This window comes from Dinoponera quadriceps, unplaced genomic scaffold, assembly GCF_001313825.1.
Source record: "Dinoponera quadriceps isolate SergipeBrazil2010 unplaced genomic scaffold, ASM131382v1 scaffold386, whole genome shotgun sequence".
Lineage (NCBI taxonomy): Eukaryota > Metazoa > Arthropoda > Insecta > Hymenoptera > Formicidae > Dinoponera > Dinoponera quadriceps.
In genome coordinates this window covers 229393-255436 of record NW_014554505.1, presented here as the reverse complement: position 1 = coordinate 255436, position 26044 = coordinate 229393, and the positions used below count along the sequence as shown (strand labels likewise).

The following is a 26044-nucleotide window of genomic DNA, read 5'->3' as shown; positions in this document are numbered from 1 at the left end:
CCCCCCCCCCCCCCCCCGTTGACATGACGTTTCTCTTCCTCTCTTTCTTCGCTCAGACTTTCCCTTAATTTTAAAAACATCCGTGCAACATCGCTCACGGTGTCCGGATAATCATTGAATCATCGTGAGCCGCGGGACTTCTCGCCGACGATGGGAACTCGCGTTTCTACCTGGTAAGCCTCACCAAGTTCGGACGATTTTCCCGCGAGAACGTCTCGACAGCTTTCCAGCGGTATTCGAATAATTACGCGTGACGAATGTGTAATACGTACGAGTGCTTCGATTCGCTTTTATCCGCCGCCCCTTAACACGCGCGTACAAGTAAAATTACTTTATTACATTAAACATTAGAAAATACTTATTATCGCGACGAGGATTTGCAACGGTGAAAAACTCGAATTTTACTATTCCCTTGTAAACACAGAGATTAAGAGAGAGAGAGAGAGAGAGAGAGAGAGAGAGAGAGAGAGAAACAGAAAGAGAGATTATTAGAAATTAATAAATATGGATAAAACTGCGACACATTCTCTTTGTGTCAATTCGTTGGCGTTGTTGTTATCATGGTGAATACTTTTCTTCCTCTCTTTCTTTCTTTCCCCTGTCCTCCCTCTCCTCTCCCTCTTTCGAGAGATAAATTAACAAAGAATCACGTGGGATCCTCTGTCAGCTGATTTATCGAAGTGTCATCGAATTCGTGCGACTTCCGGCTAGTCAGAGACAATTCTATCGAGCGCGCGGTAACGGGATAACTTCCGCGACGGATGCAAAAAGGTGCAGCTGCCGTTGCATCGACGTTAACCTTGGCCGGTAGAATTCATCTCCTTTCTCAGTTACCGCGGTATTACTCACAGGAATGAATGATCGCGCGAGTCATGATCCAATTTTCTTCGCTTCGTGTTCGAACGGAATGTGGAATTCACGCGAGTGATGCAGCGTTCATTGTCGCGTTTACCTTGCTCCTTTATACGGAGACGGAGTCGATATATTATGTAAAAGAAACGTGTAGAGAGAAGGCGAAGCCACGTCAGACTAAGCTGAGACTTAATCGTAGTACTTAGCGTCGTTTGTACGAGGAGCAAAATGATCACGGCCAATGAGGGGTCTCGATCGAGCAGTGAAAATAAATCAGCCCGTTGACGGTGTCGTAAAATTTCTTTCGGATTAACAGTACACAGCGGACATTATTGCTTACTTTCCACGCACGACGTTTACGTCCCATTTACTCGTGATCTATGCATTTCGCTCAGTCGAGCGAGGAAAAACTCCATGGGCCGTAAAAAATTGGCGGACATTTAACGCGATACAACGAGGAGAAATGTCTGACGTTGCTCGGTAATTAAAAATCGCGCCTTTCCCAGTGACACAAGCCGCGACGATAAAAACGAGCAATCAAGTCGTCGTCGTCGTCGTCGTCTCCGTTGTTGTCATCGCGCGACCTTTCACTTTTCTTTCATGTTGCTCCTGCACAAATCGCGCGAATCCGCCCACAATGATAATCCGCAGAAAGTGGAACTTTTCGCAACATTGAACTCGAACGCCGTGTCGTTTTCGTCAATGGTCATCGCGTCAACGATATTTGCATTTATGCAACGTCGGTTCGACGAAACATTACTGATGCAAAACGCAACTCATTCTGGCAATTTTGACTATCAACGATTTGCAGTTTTCTATCAGGCCTGACTGAACGTGACATATCGTTCCAGCCTATCGAGGCTAATTCAATATCGATCCAGCCTGTGTCGGAGCTAATTCAATGTCGATCATTTTTGATATTTTAGAGGAAAATTTAAAATTAAAATTGAAGGAACCTTTTATTGATCATTTATTTAATCATTTAACACTGAGGTTTAAAAAAGTCTCAGACTAGGAAAGTTGCATGATTTTTGCACTACGCATATTGTGCTTAAAATAGTTTGTGAATATTGGCGATACTTATCGTAAATCAAAAGATAATTGCACGATATTATATAAAAATAATCGAATTAATGCAAAGTGCAGAGAAATGGCGCAAATAACCGGAGTTATTTTCTCCGAAAATAACACGGCCTCCAAGTTTATCGTCGTGTCTACATTCAAACCTACGACTCGAAATATACACTCTCATTGAAGATATAATGAATTTACGAGGAAAATCTTCGTGAATACACGCACATGTTGCGTTGTTTAAAAACACAAGGTCACCGACGATGGTTTGGTCGCAATAATCCTGTTGTATAACCGCGGGTATTTAAGATATGCAAAATGCAAATAAAACACCGGCAATGTAGTAAGTTTAAAACGTTCTGTGAGCAAAAACTAAAAATTTCTTTTTTACTTTAATCTCAGTAAAAAACCAAAAATATGCAAGAAACAATAAAATTGCAAAATGTGTCAATATTAACATAAATAAACAAGAAAAATGTTTTCAACAAACTATTTTTTTCTAACGTGTAACGTTCCACGGAGTATAAAACTATTATCATTTGCAGAAACTATCGGGGCTCTCAGCAGGAATTTTAATTTATGTGAATGTTCGTGCGTGCGCAATCTTTTCCGTTTTTCATATTTATTTCTGTTAATATTGACACATTTTGCACAATTTTATCGTCTTTTGCATATTTTTGTTTCTTTACTGAAATTAAACTTAAAAAAAAAAAAAGCCTTATTTGAAATCTTCATCGAAAATCGCTCCAAACTTCAACCACATGGCAAAATAACAGTTATATAATTATGCTCACGATTAGCCAATAAATGTATCGTTCAACGTAGCTGTTTTTGGGAAAGTGCATATTAATGATAACATTTGATGATTCCAAATTGGATCGAATGCTTCCCGAAACGTTAATATTTAGAAAATTAACACTTTGAGATGAAACACTTAGAGATATCCCAAAATAACAAAAATAAAAAAATAATACTTGAAAAACATTTTAACACATTGCATGCGGGAAACGTACTTTACGTTTTTTGCTGTCTGTCACTAGAGCGCGAGTCACGTAAAAGTACGTATTTAGTAGATTTGTGCTGCTTTGAGAGCGGGTATCGTATAAATAAACGATATCATATTAAAAAACGATGGGCATTGTAAGTGTATACGGTGTTTGTGTTTGTGTTGCTAGGCAACGATTTCCATTGTTTCTTTTTTGAAGTTTAGTTTGTCGAGTTACTTGGTTTAATTAAATATTTTACTGAATACCAAACTCCCGCGAAATTCACGAAAAAACGTCCGCTACACGCGTAAGTCCGCGGTGAAATATACCTGCATGCAATGTATTAATATACAAAACAAATCGCTTAATATTTCTCAATGTCCCTCAATAACGAAAAGCGTGAGGCAAACGTCGAAGATTTCAAAAAGGGGCTAATTTGCGATAGCGAAGACGCACGCTTCGCAACACGCTCGCGAGAATTCTCCGGAATTTCACACGTCTTAAACGTTTGGCGAAAGAAGCGCTAATCTGGCAGCTTCAATTATATAACGCGAGGTCGGCGACCTTTCACACGAAGCTACACAATAGGCACCCTCGAGCCGGTACCAGTCGTTATGTATGTGTGTGCCTGTCGACCTCGCGATGATATTGGGATAAACTGGAGACACGCTAGTTATCCTTTATTATATTACATTATCTCTTTCTCTCGTACTCCACAATAATAAACACCAAGCGTGTTAAAGAGTCGACTTTTCACAAGAGCCCACGAGATTGTCCAACGTGCGTTTACCATCTACGGTGGTTACCATTGCTTCCTTTACACGTGGCTATTTTCAGTTTCGAAAGTGCTCAACACGCGACTTGACCGTCGTAAATAAAAACTAATTGTAACGACGGCGATAAGAATAATCGCAACTGAAATTATCTGGAATTACTTGATACAGAGAGAGAGAGAGAGAGAGAGAGATCTTCTTCTTCCAGCGAAAATTCGACAAAGCGAAGAAACCGATAGACCCTCTCTCTCTCTTTCTCTCTCCCTCTTTCTCTCTCCCTCTTTTCTAGCTCCCCAACGCGAATGTAACGCAAATTGCGCGCGACTGCGAAGGTGGTCAAGGCTCGAGTTATCCCTCGTCCGATGCACGCGGCGCCTTGCATTTTAACGCACGCACGCAAAGTGACCTAAAAATGGACGGTAAACGGACCCTCTTTTTCGTTGCGTTGGCGCCGAGTAAACTCACACGCGTCGATTCGTTCGTGACCATGTTCTGTGACCAATAGTCGATCGTCTCTCGTGTCCGGGGCATCTAACCTACTTAAACGCCTCGCTCTCTCTTAACGTGACGTCACCGAATGCCATCGCCGGTAACTTAAACGAGACCCTCGGAGAATCGCTTTGTATGCGTGTCCGGGGATATTACCGGTCAAATCGCCGGTGAAGTGTCGAAAATTTACGGAGAGATCGCCCGGACGCATTCGTGCTCGATTTATATGACATCCCGTGTAAAAAATTTCTTGAGATTTAGTTGGAATCCCAGTTCGATTTTTCAAAATAATTATGAATTCCAGCTGGAAAATCTATGCAGGTTCTGTTCAGAAGTATAATATTCTTGACATGCAGCTGGAAAATCTACACAGGTTCTGTTCAGAAGTATAATATTCTTGACATGTAATTCTAATAAGAAACATAACGGACTCTATTTAATTAATTAATTAATTAATTAAGGGGAGGAAGGCAAGTCATTAAAATCCAGAGCACAGATGTTTTAGTACCATTAAATAAAAAAAAAAAAATTGTTATATCTAATAGTTATTCATATACAAAGGGACGATATTAAAATCATATAGACTCTAAACAGACTAGTTTAGACTATATGACTTACAATTGTAATTTTATAGAAGTTATATATAAAACGAGATGCACACGCACGCGAATTTATGTACAGGGGAATATTGTCTCTTTAAATATCGTCTAAGTGAACTGCAGAAATCTGTTGACGGCAGTTAAAATTTTTACGAAATAAGTGTAACCGTCAAAATGTTAAAGATAACTTACGTCTATTTAGATTCTATAGACTAGTAAAACTAGAAAAACTCATTTTGACGATACGTTTGTTAACTTCTCTCTTGGACCTCCAATTATACAGATTTACTGTACTTTTACTGTACTCTTACTGCTACTGCAAAACAAAATTTCGACTGGAACAGATTCACAGATCGAATGAGCGATTCGTTTCACGGGCAAGGTGTGCGAGTAGCGTTACATCGAAGGTATCAGCGCAACGAATTTTATCGGTCGTTGCATAAAACATAATGCAAACATTTCTTCTGAATCGAAACGCCTCGATCGTGGTGGAAAGTTCCTTTGCAGATATGTAACGACTCTCTTTCGTCATGGAGCCCGATAATGTGTGCGGGAGATAACCGAATCGTTGATTACATCAACAGGTGACAACAGGTGACAACAGATAATTGTGCAATTGCGCATGCATGCGTAAGTATACTCGTGAAGAGTGCTGTCATTGATAATATTACGTTCTGCTGCAACTCGACAAACACATAAACCTTTATTTCGTTCTCTCGGATTACTAAAGGTGTGTCCGACATTTACCTGCATACTAATCGAGTCATTTCGAGAATTCAAAGGCGCAGTTATCCCCGACAGTCCGACAATTCGTTCAGATCGCGATTCATACAGCGTATCTGTGTGGTCAATCGACCAACGCATGAATAGAAAAATAGCAAGATAACATTTGATCAGCCAAGACACTTATGGCGTGATATTAAATGTCGTTTCATCATCACGATAGAGCTGCGGTAAAACAAGCGAAAATCAAGTAAAGGAAGTAAAATTAAACAAAGATAAGATAAAGAGACAATTGTTGCACGAGATACTGAAACGCATCTCGAGCATCAGTACTTGTAAATATCGGCATTATATGAAGAACTAAGTGATTCTATAATTGCGTGCTAAAAAACGCTCAAAATTTGGATAAGGACGTAAAAAAAGACGGAGATACATTCCTCGATGGAGAAACCGAACAATAAAAGCGCTTTTGTATGCGGCATCGCGCACGTGATATAATGGTCAGATAGAGTTTTCTGGTTCCTGGAATTTCTCCGTTTCGAATTCCAGTCCACGTGCCAGTAGACGCGACGTATATCCAATATGTATAAGGATACATTTGCTTTGGATATGTCGCATTTATTGTGCGCATACGTATCGACATCCGTGTCGTTGCCCAAATTTCGTGAAAAACATCCTAGCGACGCGAAAAAAAAAACGAAAAGAATGGGAGAGGAAACGTTGTTTTTGCTCATTGAAGAGTCAAGTGTATTTATATCGGATATACTGGTACGCATCATGAGATTACAGATCTCGTAGATCGACGAAGTTTGGTTATCGATGAAACCGAATAAATATAAACACTGACAGCGGCGATTAAAAGGCTACGGAAAAAAAAAGGAACGAAAGAAGAAACGACGCGAGATTTAAATTTAATGATGAAATGATGTTTAGTGTTTAACTCTAAAATAACTAGATAGCGGTGTTTAGTATACCCATCTAACAAAATTCCGGCCTTCGAAATGAGACGGGAGGTACTGAGGATCGAACTCTTTCTCTCTTTTCAATGGAACTCTCTTGAGCGGGAAGGTGAATGTGTGCGTGAAAGAAATGCGAAGCGATTCTCACACGTAACACGTGCCGATGTTATCCGCATATATTCACACGCGACCTCCTCCTCCTCCTCTCAAGACAAAGCCGCGTGTGAATCACGGATGGAGTCAATACCGCTGGCGCGCTATACATAATGTCCTGTATGCCAAACACGACAGTTATCACTTATAATTACATAACACGTGTGTGAGTGTACAATATACTACTACAGTGAGTAACTCTCGCGACCGAGAGTCTCGGGAGAGAGAGAGATCTCGATCTTCACTTACCGCTGTATATTATTTGGTTAATGCAAAGTTCATTCTGTTTCTCAATGAAAATGTACGCGCACGTATGACACATTTATTTACTTTAAGGTACAATTAATCAATTAAATATGCGTCGTTTTGTTCGACGACCTGCCATCTCTCCGGTATCACGGAGAAAAATAATTTATTGCCACAGGAAAATCTGTCATTTACTATACGGATAGCGAAACGACTTGTTGAGAATACTAATTGCCATTCGCCGGATTATTTGCTGAATCCGCAAATTATCTTGCTATAAGAACAAATTAATTAATAAATGTAAGAAAACACCATTTTGTACTAACAGCAAATTAAATAATGTGTCCTAAGAACAAATTCACTCAGCAAAATATTTTCTCTATCTTGGTGACAAAACTCTTTCCGCTCTAATTACGAATAATTCGCCAATTTGGTTACGCCAACTAAATTTTATCAAGATTACAACGAATACGCAATGATGGCTTTGCTATAACAATAAAATATTTTTCTTCATATAGCTACATGATTCAATTCCCATAGAAATTCTAGAATTTCTGAGCGAAGAATTGATTAATAGATAAGATTAATAAGATTGATAAGATTAACCCTTTGCACTCCAGCCTAGTAATGCATAGAGGCTATTAGTTCCAAGTACATACCTATGATGTAGAAGAAAAATAGAGTCGTTTCAATAAAACAAAATTTTTATTTCTTAGCTATTTTATAACAAAACATATTCTAACTTATATTATAAAAGAAAAACATAAATTTTAGGACTTAAAATTTCTTAAAGTGCCGAGGAAGCAAAACAACCATGTCGCCGCTACGGCGACAGCGGAGTGCAAAGGGTTAATAGATAAGATTAATAAGATTGATTAACATTAAACGCGTAACGAACTTTTGAACTAGCCCAATATTTGTATCATTGTAAGAGAGAGAGAGAGAGAGAAGAGGAGAGAAGACATTGAACGACCTCAGCAGGATATTCCATCGGTTCGATAAGATTAATCTCCTCCGATTTCGACATCGGTTTCTTGTGTCTGCTGAAGCGGATCCACGCGTGCTTTTCATATTTCATATTCGAAATCTCTCAAGCGCTATGTGCGTGAATTTGACAATTTGACCGTTTCGAGATCCCGTTTGTCGGGATTAGTGAAATCGATCTACTTCGATACCGAGCGCGAGATTCATAGAGATAAAGTTCGACACTGCGAAGCTGCTGACGGGTAATACGAGACCGATTGAGTAACATTAGCTATCGGTGGCGTGTCGAAGAAAATTGAGCCAAATTGTAACGGATGGTCTGTTTCGCGCCTCATTATGCGTTCTATCAATATAAATCACTGTTCAATCTCATCGACTGATGATGACGTTATTCACATCGCCGGCAACACATTGTTTACATCGCGCCATTATCGCTGGAGCCATCTCTGCGCGTCATCGTCATGTTTTTAAAGAAAGGACGCCAACCAGATCACGCGTTTCTAGCGGGCAAAACGTAGTTTTATGTCATCGCTCGTGCGATCACTCCGCTCTAGAAATTTCACTTCCTCCATGTGTCGTTAGCCGAGTGTGAGAGGAAGAGGATCCTCGTTGAAAATTAAATCGATACGTCTGTACATGCCCGAGCGCCGACGCGAGCGAAGAACACCTATACCGAAGTCACGGTTCTGATACGCGGAATGCAATTGGACACAGCGCGTGCACATCCGGCGTCCGCTGCCCTCTCCTCAATTAAGAGTCCGCGCGCGGGCGCGGCGGACAATTCGGTATCGGCCGGAAGTAAATAAACAGTCGCGTGATGCTCTCGCGCTCGTCATCGGTCTCTTTGGTGCTACGAGATAAAATACTCACAAATCTCGAAGTGTAGTGTGACGAGTACGTTGGTGCGTAAAAAGCGCGTGCCTGGCTGATGTTCAAACGCCGACGTGAAAACGGGACGCCAACGGACGGAGAGAAGACTCGAAGAAAGAAAGAGACGGGGGGAGAGAAAGAAAGAGAGAGAAAGGAGAGAGAGAGAGAGACGAGAAGAAAGAGATGCGTTGACTCCGTCGAAGAACATTAATCCCGCGACATCGCGGTGGATCCGGGGCCGCAGCCTCCTTCCGTCGCTTCACGTTCGCTTCGTGGAGATCATGCGAGACGAAAGTCACCTGGCTCGTACGCGATCCAACACGCACGGTCACGAGGCGTTCTTTCCCGTTGGCGCGACGGCCACATACAAATCGTACCTTTCGCGCCGACCGCACGGCGTAAACTGAGCACAGCCTCGCACGCGTGCGCCCGCTCGCATGCGCGTACTCGTCCACCACCCACGCGACCAATCGGCGAGTTGCGCGGCAGAAGTTTGAGTTTAAAGAGGAGAACTCGCGCGCAACTGCCGTGAAGGATAAACGCGCGACTGTGAGCGTCGTATATGTGATACCGGAGCATGCGGCAAGATTCCTTTGATCTCTCGTATTAACGGACGTAGAAGAAGAGAAGTAGATGGGTCTCTCTCTTTCTGTCATATTTTTATTGGTTGACTGTGACGATATTCGCATGAGAGAGAAGAGGAAATTGGAAACAAAAGAACTTTATCGCGATCGGCTTTTGCGGCACTCGCGTGAGTCACTGCATATTTTTCACCCACGCAACAAACAGCGACTTAAAATTAGCGTGTTAGTCGCGCTACAATGATCGATCAGATGCGTATGCGTAATTGCACCTTGCACCTATGCGATGTTGATACGGCGATGATTAATGCGATCTTGGATTAATGAGAATTAAACCCGGATATCGGCTTTGTTAATTCGAAGGTTGGATTTATCATGGATACCTTCGAGTATCCCTGAACAATAATGGCGACCTAGGATTAGTGGAACGCCTATTTAATTTCTCCACCGTCGTCATTCGCCTTCGAACGTGCAATTTTGCTGTTCATTTCTCGCGACATTCCGGAATTGTGCTTCTCGACGTGACCGAATCAAATCGCGCTCGTTTTCAGTATTTCTTCGTTATTCCCCAAAAATGGTAATATAATGTGCGTCACGGATTTTTTTTCGTCGCGGAAAATTTTATGTCATCTATGAACACGCAAATAAAGAAAAATATTTTCAACAGTAATAAAATATAACTTAAAAATATAACTAAAATAAAAGGATAACTTTTGACAGAGTCCATCGACAGAGGTGGTCTGACACGTATGATATGCATTGTTAACTTGCAAACACTAAGTGCCGCTCACGATAGCGATACGAGTTCGAAAGACGAATTCTGCCTCATATGAATTCATACGTCCAATTTAACGTTGAACCAGACAAACCTAGATTTACCGTTATAACTTGCTACGACTCAACCGTCTAGCAAATGCTTCCTAGCTACTTGGTCAGCTGGATACTGCTGGCTTTAGCTTTAGTTCCGTAATTTGTGCGAAGGTCTATTAACGATGAAAGGTGTGTAATTTACAATAATAGCTATAATTCTCCTTTATTCTATTATAAGTCGGAAATTATGCTGACTGTAAACCGGAGCGTCTAAATATTATAATCTATAGCCTAAAACAGTTACTTCGACAGTTTGTTATTAACTACATAACAATTACGTAATTAATACAAGTACATTAATACAACAAGCAATTTTTTTAGAAGCTTTTTTCTAAAAAATGACGCAATTCTCGTTTTATCCAAGAGGCTTCTTAAAAGGTATGTATTTAACATTCGAATTTACAGTCAATAATTATAATTTCGCGGCAGTTGGAGAAAAAATGGTCAATTTCGTTTTTATTTTTATTAGCAGACTTGTAAAATGATTAGCATTTCTCGTATCTCGCGTCTCCTGTTTCTGTGCAACCTGATCATCATGTCTCATTAGAGAATCATGTCACGTGTACTCAGGTACATGGAAGCTGTACCGTGAAAAAATTACAATAAACGATTAGTTATTATAAGTGCAGCTGTTGTTTTTAAATTTCGTTTCAGGATTCTTAACAAATCTGCAAAAATATATGAAAAATATCTTTTTCCTTCTAATACCAAGTGGTGTTAATGTACTGTCCGTGGATAGTTCAGGCATCTATTTTAACATCAAGTCAAATGAAGATCTCTTACTATTCATGGATAGTCACGGTATCTGTTTTATCGTTAACTCGTATGAAAGTTTAGTTAGGCATTTCGATCTATCACCATGAAAAGGCGCTGCAAAATGATACACTAGTATGATTAATTTTAAGTTTTGTCGATTTAAATTTTAATGTGACGCATAATACATCTAATTATAATTATAACGTCATATAGGAGAATGTTAATGGATTATTTTAATCTTTGGAATTATATATTGTAAAATTGCGAATTCTGGAAAAAATATATTTTTAACTTTACACGTGTATTTTTATTGCATAAAAATGATGTTGTTAATATCCATGTTTAATATAATAACGAGATAAGATTCTTTCGATTGCTCTGATTGAACAGATATTTAATCGTACACAGAAAGAAAAACTAATTTCAAATAAATTATTAATCTAATACGCTTTAGCAAATTTTTACTCGGATTACTAGTGAAAGTAATATTTACTTAATCCAAGTAAAATATTTTCCAAGCAAATTATCTAAGTAAAATATTTACTTCATCTAAGTAAAATTTATTTAATCCGAATAAAAATTTGCTAAGGAGTATTAGAGTAATTATTTGCCTGAACCCAGTACTTTTTTTCTGTGTATCATCAATATAAAAATCCAATTTAACTCTCCGATCTTTAGATTTGCCGTTAAGGCGATTTATATATAGTTGGCGACGGAATTTGGAATGGAATCTCATTTGTGATCTTACGCGTCGCGTAATACAGAGATCGTTCGAAGATTTATAGTTCGCACTCTTTGTCGGGAGAGAAGATTTTCTCAAACAATTGAGAACACAATCAAAGTTGCACACTGACATTTCGACGAACGTGACTAGTAACGTATACGTGACTAAAATCATATCGAAATGCTAATAGCAATGCTGACTAGCAAGCGAGCAAGCTCAGTCATTTTATCCGCTCACATCGAACGTCTCTACGTTACCATATTACTTTCGAGAGTCGCAAGAACGATAGACACGCTGCTAATGCAATATGAACGGTTGCTGCTAATCACTTCTGTTGTTGCTAATGAAATCGTTTTCTCATGGACTCGCCCGAGAGTGAAATGTTAATCGACATGAACGGAAGATCATTCGATGCAAGAACACGTCTCTCGCGTGTGTACGCCGCGTATGCTCATTATACGATAAAATATGTCGTTTCTGGCCATCGTAATGACAGAAACTGCCGCACCTCGTAAGGCAGTTACATTATGCCTCAATATGTTCAATGTAGCACATGGCAATTTATACGTCGCGCGTTAGATGTAACTACATTACTCGATAATGTTATTCCAGCGCGAAAATTGCAAACAAATAGCTATATCGACATCACGTGTGCTGGTCGAAGGTTGAAAGTGCGAGCCCGAGAAATATGCATCGAAGGAACTAGCTCCAGTGATACACGAACATTTATCGAGAGTAACTTGAATCAAGCATCTGCAGCACGATGATGCAGTATTCATCAGCAGAATTCGCTCTAAACACGATCGATGATTCGTGTTCAAGTCCAAGAATAAAATTTCACCCGTGAGAGAAAGTATTTAATAAACCAGAATTATATTCGCAAAATTTATAAATATTCATATTTATTCCATATTATGCGATACGGACTAAATTATATAGATTTTTTTCCTGATTTTATCCGTGAATTACCTGAGAGAAAAAATATCTAAAGAATAGAAAATATTTATTCGATGGGTATTAATAACAAATTTATATTTTTATTTAAATCTAAGTTCTTTTATTTAAACGGAATCAACAATTGCTTTCATAAAAAGTTACAGATTTCAGAAAATGTATGTTACTTCAATTGAAAAAATTATTTTAATTAACAGCCTCTCTCTCTCTCTCTCTCTTTCTTTCAAAATGGAACAATCTTATTTATATTATACGGATTATCTAAAATGGATTCAAATACTTGTCTAATTGCAAATGATTGAATGACCGGTGGATGTCTCGACGTCGCGTGTTATAATTAGTCATCGCGACAAGCTAATTATTTTTTTTTAGTCGAACAATAGTTCACGAACGAGTAGCTACGAGCTGCGAGCGTATCCTCGTTAATTACGTCACAGGAAGGGAGATTGCAGATCTCGGCGCGCGCGCGCTCATCGGGTGCACGGGTCAATCGTTTAATAGCTGTCACGTCTCGTACATGAGTCGTGAGCTCTGTGGATTTTGCGTCTTACGGATACATATAATTGATAGTTCAAGTACCTTATGCCATATCACGCGATTCTATGCTAAAATCTTTGCTGATTGACGCACGATGATGCACCCGAGTCGAACTCGGCGGTTCTCAACGACCACTGAGCGACAATTCTTTCATTCGCAACACTATATTAAACGCGAATGATAATAATAATAGAAGTACATAGCCTCGCACGGCAATCGCTCTCATTCAGGTCGGATAATTAGAGACTTTACGATAAGTCTTTGGCAAGACATGCGAATGTTCGATGCGAAATAATCCGGTTTGCTGAAAGCCTAATCGCACATTGCGACTCAGCATTACAAGTAAACGAAGCTCCGAGGAACATCGACTTAATTATCTCTCCTTTTTTTTTCCTTTCATCGCAACAAGCGGCGAGGTTGCGTTCTCCTTGACGTGACAAAATTCATTCTGTACAACGTATTATTGTCGAGTGTAATATCTCATCGCCGATGATGGAAGAGGGTATTATTGTCACGCGTGACTCGAGACTTCGACTGTTGACGAACGGGCAAATGCACGACCGATGACACGCCGGGCACGATCAATTGCGCGTCACTGCCTCGTTTAATTCCGAGTTTTCTGGCACGGTCGCACGCAGCACACGCGCGGTGTGATGCACGGGCTCGGCATAGTCAGTCAGTTTCAGGGAATTACAGACGCGCGAAAGAAATTATATACTGGGTTACGACTCGCGAGAGTCGTCAAGAGCGCTATTATTCTATAAGGCGCTCGATGATGAGAACATGGCGTATCCCGTCGTCCCGTACCCTGTGTTTTATTCATCAGAGACGATTGCTACCAAGTTTCCACATCCATATGAGATTTCTGTTTCCACGTCGCCGGCGGAGGCAACCCGCGGGGTGCTGTGCGCACCACGTAACCGTTAAATAATAAATATCGTGTGTCTTTTAGAACACGTAATGTTATAAACGCGAAATAAAAGCCGCTCGATCGCCAAGCGGCTGAGAAGAATGCGGAGAGCAAGTCTCGAGCGTGAGGATCAAACTAATACTCTCTTAAGTCGAATCAGTGAAAATGTCACTGATTGAATCAGCGAAACAATATTATACCGCGATAATCAGTGAACATTCACTCATTTTTAATGGAAACGCTCAGCTTTCGCTCAGCTCTTTTGTCTCACACTTCATTGATTTTCATCAGTGAAAAATTCATTGAAAATCGCATCCCGTAATAGAAATATTTATACATATACTTATATATATTAGGTCATATCTTATATTTAGCATAGTTCACATGGTTGTAGATTCAAAATTAGAGGCTTCGAATCCCATCAAAATAAGCATGTGTATGTATGTACTTTTTATATACAATGTAAATTAAATGAATGAAACAAAATTACATATAAGAATATTTTAGATAAAATCATTAAGAACATCTTAGAAATATGGTTATAAGCTAATAAAAAAAGAAGTAACAAATAATATCTTTCTTCACTGTTTCTACAGTTAAATTTCCTTGGGAATGGGACGGCGATGGGAACAATCGCTGCTATTACTGGATTTTTGCGGTGAAATTTTGCCGATTTGCAGTGCTAGACTTACAACTATAATCACCAGTGACTATTGACTGCTTCTCAATGATAATACACTGATTGCACTTTAGAGAGTAACGAGGGAATTGCGCGGTCGACGTTGCATAACGTCGCAGTGCAAAATGCCGCAGGATAAGACGCGCGTTTAAGATATTTTACTCGCGCTGTTGTGTTGCGCAAAATTTATATTTTACAGAAACATCACAATGAACAAATTATTATGCATTGGACCATGCGAAGATCACGTGGCGGATCGTGCCGTAACTCAGTCTATTTCGGCCTTCGGGGGACCCGGTCAAGAAGAGACCACGATGACAACGAGGTGCACAAGGTTAGCGCGTGCCAATAAAAATCCGGGAAGATTTGTCTTCGCCAGGTAGGAATCCGCGCACGAAACGGACGGAGCGGAATGTAGCGTCTCGTTATATGGATAGAGACAGGCAGGCAGTTAGGCCAGGCACGATAGAGTCAGTCATTCACAAATTTTTTTCTAAAGGTTGACGTCTGCCGTCGGGAGCATTAGCGGCGGCACGATCATTTCACCTTTTTATAAATGCCCGAAACCACTCAGCACAGCATCGTAACGCGAATAACTTAATTGCCTACGTCATGGGCGTCAACTGGCGAGTCGTCGGCTGGCGAGTAGTTTTTTTTTCAAACGCTTGGTACATCTATCGAAAGTGAGAGTGAGCGTTTCTGTATCCGCACAGAAATCTTCCGAGACTCTTCCATATACAGTATAAATTCTGAGATTAGAATATCTGATTAGGGGGTTAATAAACACTATGTTTAATAGAGCGTGTGTATGTACTTGTAAAGTGTGAATACTTAAAGTTTCGTATATTCCGTTCAATCGTAGTATAAAATAGAAATAATCTTTTGGAAAACGTTGGAGATAATCAAATAGAATCTGTTTACGCGCTCCCTTAGCATCGTATGTTTGAAATATTACATTTCTAACTAGAATCCGGGTAAATTTCCCAACTAGAATCTGTCATTAATTTATAAAACCGGACTGGGATCTCAATTAGATCCCAAGAAATTTTTTATACGAGTAATTGGGACAAGTTTCACTCGAGTTTTATTCAAACGATGTATGATGATATCAACAGTACGCGACGGAGAACGGACGGCAGATACCAGAACCGCGCGAATGATGGCCAAGTACGAAAGCAAAGGAGCAATTGCGACACCTCTGTAAAATTGGCTCCACTTTTCTCGAAATTTGAGAAAAAAAGAGAGAGTTCTGTTTATCAAAGAGTTATGTTTATTCAAAGAGTTTTCAAGTTCTTAATCTATTTTAATAAGAGTTCCTTCGACTAAAACGGTCGAAACACCATAAGAAAATATAGGGGTGAAGGGGGTAGGGAACTTTGGGAGACAAACAGAATTTCGCTCATTTTTTCAAATTTTGAGGAAATGGGGCCAACTTCACAGAAGTAAGCGCGACTGCAATTGGCCCTGTAAATCGCCTATGCGCATCGATCTTCATAACTCCCCGACACAAGAAGGCATTTTATTCCTGTGCGAATAATTTTCGCGACATTGAGGATCACGCGACGACGACCATTTCACCTTTTTTATGGATGCTTAGCATTATCCGGCAGTTATGCCAATGACAGTATTTAATGTTCAAGGCTCTCTCACGCGGGAGAGCAGACGAGGTTGATTCTCGAAGAGCGGGGCATAATATTCTTATGCGAATTTTTTATTCCCACAATTCCTGCAGTCGACGACTCGAGCGATAAGCGATCGGTCGTGAATCTATTCGAGATTTTTACGGGGAGAGCGCGCGTCGGCATTAATATAATTAAGAAATTCGCCCGATGAAATTATGCATTCTGCATAACTGAGCAAAGAGAGTGTGCCCCGGACACACTGGTAGAAACTCTTCTCCACACGACGGTTACGTAACGTCACGAGCTGTACACAAGCGCGACGGGAACGATGTGGCAAATTTCAATCGCTCGGCGTCGCTTTCGTCGGCGCGACTTACCGCCGGGAGAGCCGGTAAACACTCGAGACGCGGACATTGATTGGCATCGCTTTGTTCCCTCGGAAATGAGGTACAAGCGTACCACACGGTAGCTCACAGAGATGCTTGGAGATTGATTCAAGGTGTCCCGACATTGTAGCAATCTGTCATCGTGCGTAATTAAGCCGTCACAACGGCATTCATGGTGGACGTACCGTTCGTACCGTTCGCGTCGTTCTACTGAGAAAGAGAGGATTAATTATATGTATTCTCTCACAGAGTTGTCGGATATATAGACTACTTGCTGTTTGCAAAACATTGCGGAGCAATAATTCTCGCGCACTCGGGGTAGCAATTGAGGCCCGCGTTGTAGGAATGCCGATGTTGAACGCAATCAGAATATTTATTTAATAATCGATTATACCAAGGTTCGTATTCATAGTCGTTATTTAAAACTTGCCTCAAGTGAGATATTCAGATTCGAATTTAGATCCGTATTGATAATCGTTACTTAAAATTTGTCCCAAGTGAGATACTCAGATCTGAATTTAGAGTTATATTTTTATTTGAATCATACAATATATATATATGCAACATTACGTTTTTGTAATTTTTCAATACAGCTGAAAAAACTTACAACTAACTTACAACTAACTCTAAGTTAGAATCTGAGAATCTCACTTGAGATAAATTTCAAGTAACGAGTACGGGCCTAAGCATGTGACATTTCGCAAGATTATATCGATTAATTTCCAAGAAAGATATCGGCGATCCGCACGTGCGCTAACAATTGGCGTTAAGGGTATGATAAATTTAATTGTTGCTACATCGCACAGAATCTGGATTTCATTCAGAAAATCCTGACGCTGAGAACAGCCGGGCCGCGTCATTCAGAAAACGGCTTGCCTGAGTAATGGCTACCGGCGGTGACATAACGCGGTGACGGCGGCGCATAGTATCGCCACAGGAAGAACAAAGATTTCGACCGCGTTAACCTCGTCCCCGCGGCGACGACGCGTCGTCCTTCTCGCTCACGCTCGTCGAGCTGGAGAGACCGTCGGCCGTGTCTCTCGTCTTGGAAAAACGGGCGCGAAAAGCGGGTTGGAGTCGCAATAATTCTTCTTGAGCGCTGTGAGAAATCCGTCTCTTATTTTCGCGTTGAGGGGAAAAAGAGGAGGAAAAAAAATCGCCGCGGCCTTTCGCGTCCAAGTGAGACACACTCGTTCTCAGGCAAGGTCGATGTCGTAACGCGCGGCTCGTGCGGACGAACTTCGTATCTTTTCTCCCGTACGTGTACGAATTATCGACACGGTGGACATAATTCCAAATAGGCCTGCGAAAACTCGTTCAATGTGCAGAAGAAGAGGAAAGAAATATTTCAGCAATTAAATTATTCAGTACAATTATTATTTAGTACAATTATCTTTGATCATGAATGTGTGTTTGTATATCCTCGTATACGAATGTATATTTTTTATATTTTAACGGAACTTGTCACTGTAAATTTAATTTTATTTAATATTTGAAATAGCTCCGCTTTTGGTCTAACCAGAGAAAAAATAGTTAAATAGCCTATAAGAGACGAAATACGACTGTTTTATAAGTTCTATTAAATATCAATATTGTTCATTTATTATTCATTTATTATTAATTTCTTTTACTTATTTTATTATCAATTTTATTTACATATTGTAATACCTTCTCTATTGTAAATACCTTCTCTTTTTGTTCACTCACATTGTATATGTAACAGTTTTAAATAAAATATTAATGTTTCTAATTGTGTGTGTGACTCTTCAAAACAGTTTTCTTGCGTTCGAGTCACGATGTTCGCTTTAGACATTGACGCAATCTTGTTTATGCGAGTTTCGCTAGAAAACATTTAAATAGCGGGAGGAGCCGCGATCGAACGCGCTGGCAAAGAGAGGGACACAGAGGGAGAGAAAGCACGATCGGGCGTTGAAGTCTCCGGCAGCTTCCGTTGCGGTGTCTCCACCTCGCGATTAATCATCTTCGATTGCAATTTTACGGCTCGGACATGTCGACATTAATTTCGCCGCCTCTACGTTGTCACTTTTGCAACTGTCCATTATTATGTGAATAGACTTCCAGGATTATGGACACTTGGCTCGTTTCGAGCTCTCTCGGCTCGACTCGCAATCGATTCCTCCTTAACGGTTCTATTTCGAAAGAACCTCCAATATATCGATCCTACGCATTAATTCATTCATTTAACTCGCACAATTGCCGACGATTCGGATACCGTACGGTAAATCTTACCTATTGTTTAAAATATCTACATTTTTATCCCAGCGAACGTTTCGTTGCGCCTCGGCGGCGAGGACGGTTCTACAAAAACGAAACAGCGGTAGATTCGCGAGGCAGCCTAGGCTACTCGTAAATCGTGGGGCAGCGGAGCGCGTTTCCTACCCATTTGCCAGAGTAATATAACGTGTCTAACGTTTATCGAGATGGTAACGAAGAGTACTACACGCGATCATGCGGCGTGCGTTTGTTTCGCAAAACGGGTTCCTCGTACGGAGCGATCTTTCCAGGAATTTTTCAGAATTATGTAACGAGCAGCCGAACAACACATACGATGCGTTTCAACGGGAACGATTGATCGAAATTGAACGACGGTTTGAACGTGATTGATCTCTCGTTTTAGAAAAGAATCAGCGAGGTCTCCTTCCGAAGCGTTGGAACTCTGCGATTGAGAATTCAGGAGAATTTTCGAATATTTGAAACAACGTCCACGCGCCGTGGACTTCTCGAACTGTTCGGGACGTTACCGGAGAGGAGGGGAGGGGAAAGATGCTTCGACGACGAATGCATCGTGCATGTCGCGTGCATGATGAACTCTTGAGGACGTCGCGGGCGAGCGATGCAGTGCCACGGGTTTCTCGGGGAATTATGCAAGCGGTCAATTTAGGCGTCGCGAAAGGTCAAGACGAATTTTGGTGGAAGACACTATTCCCCCTACTCTCTTCCTCTTTCTCTCTGTCCTTCCTCCCGAAGCCGCGCTTTTTCTCCTTTTTTTTTCCAAGCACCATTGCTGGATCAGGGAAAGTGGGGTCTACGGTTTCGTATAAAAGCGCATTCGAACCTTGTGACGATCACATTCGAAATCTCATCACGCTCTATTGGACCGGGAGGTTCGAAACACACTCGCATTCAGCAAAATGAAATTCCTCGTGAGTTCTTCATCTATATTTCTTCAGTTTAATCTTCGGTTCGGTTAATTTGCACGGTCGGCTCATCCGTCGAGTTAACACCCGATTAATATCGGCTCGTGAACGAAAGCGTTTAATCGGCTCTTTTCTGTTGCTTGAGAGAATTTTAACATTTTTAACATTTTAAGAATTTTAACATTTTAACATGCTTTTCTTTATCTGTTGCTTGAAAGAATTTTAACATTTTACATTTTAACGCTCGCCAAGTCTTCGTAACTTCAACTGATTTTCAATTAACCTTCATGAAACTTTTCATCTGTCATGTTCCGTCGCGAATGCACGAACGTCCACTCGCGATAATATTTCCTCGGATTTTCCCGGTCTTTTTGATCTCTACCGATCGTTGCGAACAATAGCTTGTTACGATCCTGTAAACTAATTAACGTCTGGCTAATTTATCGACAGAAGAATGGAATTAACTGTAATAATAGATCGAACGCAACGAATTAATGGGGAGGCTCGTGTTAGGAAACGGCGAACCTGTAATTAATCGTCATTCGTATTAGCTCGCTTATCTCGGGATTATTTAACACATCGTTGATATCTGATCTTTTACACGGATTCGCCGCGAGACATGTAATCTTTTTTTTTCGCAGCGCTATGTTGAGCGCAAAGTAACGACTTTTTTTGCCTTCCGTACTTTCCGACTGGTTATATGATTGATTTTATATAATCGTCGCTGTAAGTTTATAAAATAGCCCTGTAGCTTTTTTAAATGACGTAACGTCGTTTGATCGACATCTCAGATCTCTTTCGCTTGTCTTCGATCGATAAGCCGACGTGCCTTTTTGAATGAACAAAAATTTTGACTGCAAAATTGAAAATTTAAAAATTTTGCATCGTATTACATTGAAAATTTTACATTTCATTAAACATCACGGAGTAATTCTCAGAATAAACGTTAAATTTCACGACGGTTGCGAACACTGAGAAAAACATTTTTGGCATTTGTAACTATCGGGTTGATGCGAAAGTTCGCTCCGTTTTTTAATCAAAATGTTCATATAATATTTATTTATTTTTAAATATAAGCAATCAATTATGTGCTATTTCGTCCGAAGTCATCTCTCCGCTAGCTGCACGATCCCGCGGGCGTAGAAAGGGAGTTTTCGAGAATTCTGAGCAAAGAACTGATGAAAAAAACGGGAAAAACTTTTGCACACCCGACAGTCGCATAAGTGAAATAGTTATAATCAGGAGAATTATTTTTCTACTAAGTGTTCCTATAATGTCAGTGATAATAATCTTACATATTGTGATTACTATATTCCTGGGTTAAAACCCGAAGATACAGTTTAAGCCAAGAATAACAATAATTTTAGTGGGCCATTCGTCACATCGATTCTCTTTTCAGATCGTATCCCTTGCTCTGGTCGCCGTCGTGGTGGCCCAACAGCGCCAGCCGCCTCTGGCCATCCTGAGGCAGGCGCAGGACCTCTCGCCCGAGGGAACCTACAGCTACCAGTATGAGACCGAGAACGGCATCGCCGCTTCCGAGTCGGGCTCGCCGCAGCCCGTAGGACCCAAAGGTGAACCCGCAGTGGTCGCCCAAGGTCAATACCAGTACACCGCCCCCGACGGCACCCCCATCGCCGTCAGCTATGTCGCCGACGAGAACGGTTTCCGCGCTCAAGGCGATCACCTGCCGGTCGGTCCCGCCGTACCCGAACAGATCCAGAGGGCCGTCGAGTACGTGTTAGCCCACCCGCAACCCGAGTACCAGCAATAGACAACGACTAGCTACATTTCATGGACAATGCGAATACCTCTCAAGCCACGTGTATAAATATAGGTTTCTTAATATAAATACAAATATTTCTTAGAAAAAATACGAGAGAAGATGATTTGTCGGATACATTATTTCTCAGCTCGCCCGCGATAACAAGAGAAATATCTGGCACTTGTAACTATAATCGTCGCAATGAAAGAATTATTTACCTTTCGCCAGTAAGTGTTACTACAGTGTCGGCGGTAATAATCTTACACTGAAAAAAGGATTTGATGACAATTATCGTGAAATAGTTTCAAATTGTTTGTTACTGCAACCAAGTATAAGTATAGTTTAGTCATATACTGTACTATAGTACCATATATTATATACAATATATGATACTAAATGATTTGGTTGATGTAACCAAGCCATTTAGTTGAAACTATTCAACCAAATTCTAATCATTGTTACTAAATCCTTTTTTCATGCATACCGCTACTACTACTTTTGTGGTTGAAACCATAAAAAGGATATAGTGGACGTCGAGGAAACAACTGAAATTTCTCTCGGTGTGAAAAGATACGCGATATTTTAGACGCTTGTACTTATTTCGCTGCTGCTTTAAACTCTCGCAGAAACGAGAGACGCAACGGGAGACGAATAGCCTCGCGACATCTCGAAGTCGGCAGAGTGCGTTTGAGCGTCAGATAATCGCGTCCGAATGATTCTCATGACCGGAAGAGTCCGGAGGAGTCGCACGGTTCCAATTCGCTTTCGCACCGTCGCTCCGTCGCGTCTCTCGCGCGAACGCGCCGCTGTTTCTTACAATTCACGAATTCCTACCTTTCTAGATCGCACGTGGCGCGGCGCCACGACTACGTTTCGTAAATTCCGTAGAGACGACGCGCCTAGATATTTTACGACGGATATCCTCTCGTGGGCGAGCGCCAGACACATTTCTGAGAGGCCCTGGCATTTATTTATTCTTGCGCAACCGTGTAGACGATGTAACCATGCTACACGCTGCCGCCGCAGCCACCGGTTTGGTCATTTCGGCGACACTTGTGCGAGACCAGCGGATGGTCCAGGTTTCTATTTGTGGAGGAGTAGAAATAGTCGTGGAAATAGATGCTGCGATCAGATGAAAGAGGCGACCTTCTCCGCGCGATCCGCGCTGGAAACAAAACTCCGGCCTGACGCGCCGTTACGTTATTTTCGGCCGCGACAGAGCCGCGACAACGTCGGAGGCGTCGTCTTCGGGGGGTCGACGCGATTTCCTCGCGACCGGGGGATCACGGAGGAACGCGAGCAAGCGAGAGAGATCCGCGACGGAGAGCACGTAGGCGGCTGCGATAAATATTAATAGTGGCGGGACGATTACAGCGAAATTCATTATCGCCAGAAATCGCTATCAAGGCTGGAACATTCTGCGCTCTATGAATTATTCCGCGATTATGTAGCGGCCGTTATTTTGCGACCGGTCCGGTAAGTTGCGAATAGAAACCACACCGAGGAACTCATATCGCGTGTGTTTCGCTTGTAAAGTCTTCTATATTTAAGAAGATTCCGGAAGAGAAAATTGCAGATCGAGATAATGGCCTCTCCATAATCCTCGTTAAGAGGAGTAAATAACAGCGGAAAAAAATGGAACGGAATAAAAATATCAGCGAGGGAAAAATAGGAGGATCTCTTGCCGTGATGGACGTTCACACCTATCGCTCTTCGCGATTCCTGATAACGGAAGTGGCGTAATTAATCGCAATGATATCACACGGAAAAGAAGATTAGCTGCAATAGCAAATTAGTTGTAACATATGGACACCTAAAGCTTCAATAGTCTTGCTGTAGCACCAAAAAAGTTTGCTATTGCAGTAAAATTGCTCACGTTGCTAAAGGCGTTAGGTTTTTGTATGTTATTAACTTATTTAATTACCGAAATTAATCTTTTCTTTCCGTGCACTTATGTCACCGACGGCCACCGTTTATTGTCCTCGCGTGAAGAGCGCAATCAACATTGATTGACATCGATTCGACAATTAAGATGCGATTTTTTCGACGCGACGTAAGAAAATTCCTTCCAGGTCTCCCCTCAGTCGCCGATATCGCGGCTTCGTTTCAATTTCACGGTATATATTTCCATGGAAATATCACAATTGTATCCGTTGATACAGCGAGCAACGATTTTCCGCGTCCTGCCACGACAGCGTCCGCATCGGCGACGTTGCGTAGAAAACTTAGATGAGGAGGCTCGATAATCCCCCTCGTTTCCCGTACGATGTCTTACGACGGACACGCGAAGCTGGGAAATCATCCATTGAGATTCTTATCCCGCCGGCTATCTCGATCTTATTACCGGTAACGTGCGGCGCGAAGTGCAAACTACACCGAAATTAATCGCCGATGAGGCCGATAATTTAATAATAGAGCCGCTCTCCCCGGAGATCGGTGCAAGCGAGCAAATATGAGCGCGCCGATCAAAAGTATAAAAAAATTATTTTACAACAGAAGTTGCTATGGAATCTTGTAACCGAATACATCGACATTCTGCCTTGGTTTATTCCCCTTTTGTCTCTATCTATTTGTATTTTAGAAACTGAGATCTACCATTACAAAATTTACCGCGTCTCTACTATAGCAAGATGAAGTCCAATGGCAATTTATCCTTGCATTACTACACTGAAAGAAAAACAGTGCTATATTCCAGTAATATTTACTTAATCCGAGTGATAAATTTACTTAATCCGAGTAATAAATAATTAATAATTAAATGAATGATTAAATTATTCCAATTCTCATTAGCAAATATTTATTTGAATGTAGCACTTTTTTCTTTCACTGTAATGAAAACATGGTAAAATTGAAGAGAATTTATATGAAAAAATTGCTGTATAATATTCCCTCCGCGTAGTTAGCGATTAAATGAATCAGTAATACGCGACAGCATTGCATTGCTACGTTCAACCCTCGAACGATCGCGCCTCGAGAAGACGCACGAGCGGGCGCGTTCGCGCGCTCGTATTCTCCTCGTAGGCATCCCGCTCGTGAAATTCTTTCACTGTAATAAAAAGTCCGCGCAAAAGCGTAATAACCATAATAATCGATTATTATCACGCGTGTATATTTTATACCGATGCACTTCGTTCATTCTGATCTGAACTTACGACCAAATGTGCCTCGTAAATAGGCGCGGGTTGCGCCATCCGGGGGATAACGGAGGTCGATTAATTAACGTATTTAATTGCGATAAAAGAGCGTTCATTTCGAAAGGCCGCGTTAACCCGTCATAATTAACCGATGCGCTCTCGGCGCAACGTGTTAATTAACGAACACGCCATGGACGATTTTTATTTCGTGTACGAGCGAGCGAGCAAGCGAGATCTCGCTGACTAGCTCGCTCGCTCGTTTGCTCGCCGGTTTCTGAGATCCTCGCGGGAACAAAAGTGATTGGCAATAATAAGCGCTGGGTCTCATCGTCAGAGTAAGAAAGAGAGAGAGATAGAGAGAGATTTGAAAGAGAGGAGAGGAATTCCCTGCTCGTTCCCGCCGATATCGTCGAACGAGAAGCGCGCGAGCGCGCGTCTCTAATCGTTGAATCCCTCAGTGGGCGGTCCTGATAGGCACGACCGCGGGAATAACCGAAGACATATGTATGTCGGTGGGCGCAGATGCACACACAGCGATGCAACGCGACGCGAAGAAAGAGGAAATCCACGATGGCGATCTGAGCTGCGGCTCGAGAAGAACAGTTTCGACGACGACGACGACGACGAGAGGAGATTACAGTGGAGCCGATCCCGTGGACTAACCCCCGCACGCGTTTATAATCACTTATTCGCCGTCACGTCCGGAGAGTTATGGCATCTATCCGGGACAGACGTGATCGTTCACATCACGGTAGAATCCCGTCGTTATTAACATTCGACGGAGGTAATTCTACCGAGCGCGATGGCGTCGCCGCTCGATCCCTGCGATGAATATCACGAACGTGATTCTGAGAGCTGAAAAGTACTCGGCATCTTTTCTCGAGAAGTGTGCGAAGTCAAACACGCGGAAAAAAAGTAGATTATCTCGCGAAATTTTTAACTAAAATTTTAGGTGTATTATAGTTATTAGCGAGAAAAAGGGTAAAGCGAATAAATTTGGAGATTGGTAATTTTTTGTGCAAATTAATCTCGGTGAATTTTCCAGCGAGCAGGTACACGAAGAAAAATATTGTAGTAGAAATTACCAGAAAATTTTATAATTGTTCTGGACTGAATACTGAAATTATGGCTGAAATTATGATGTATATTGTAATCTTTCGTGATGTGTACATATGAAATACATCAGCAAAGATTACAACATACATCATAATTTCAGTCATAATTCTGGTATGGTTCAGCATTACAAAATATTGTGGTACTTCT

At 41.3% G+C, this 26044-nt stretch overlaps 2 protein-coding genes across 6 annotated transcripts in view; one reads left to right on the top strand and one right to left on the bottom strand.

Annotated features, from left to right (window-relative positions):
* LOC106751617 (sphingomyelin phosphodiesterase) overlaps positions 1-26044 on the bottom strand; it is an 89105-nt gene that overhangs the window by 26423 nt on the left and 36638 nt on the right. For 4 of the 5 annotated variants that reach the window (XM_014632573.1, XM_014632572.1, XM_014632576.1 and 1 more), the window contains exon 1: positions 8706-9114. The exons of the other annotated variant lie outside the window; for it this stretch is intronic. The gene's annotated coding sequence lies outside the window, so the exon portion shown is untranslated. Of the gene's footprint in view, positions 1-8705; positions 9115-26044 lie in introns of those variants that run through there. 5 annotated transcript variants of the gene reach the window in all.
* Positions 19877-21656, top strand: LOC106751620 (endocuticle structural glycoprotein SgAbd-1-like). Its single transcript, XM_014632579.1, has 2 exons — positions 19877-19888; positions 21282-21656. The coding sequence occupies exons 1-2, from the start codon at positions 19877-19879 to the stop codon at positions 21654-21656; spliced, it is 387 nt and encodes a 128-aa protein (XP_014488065.1).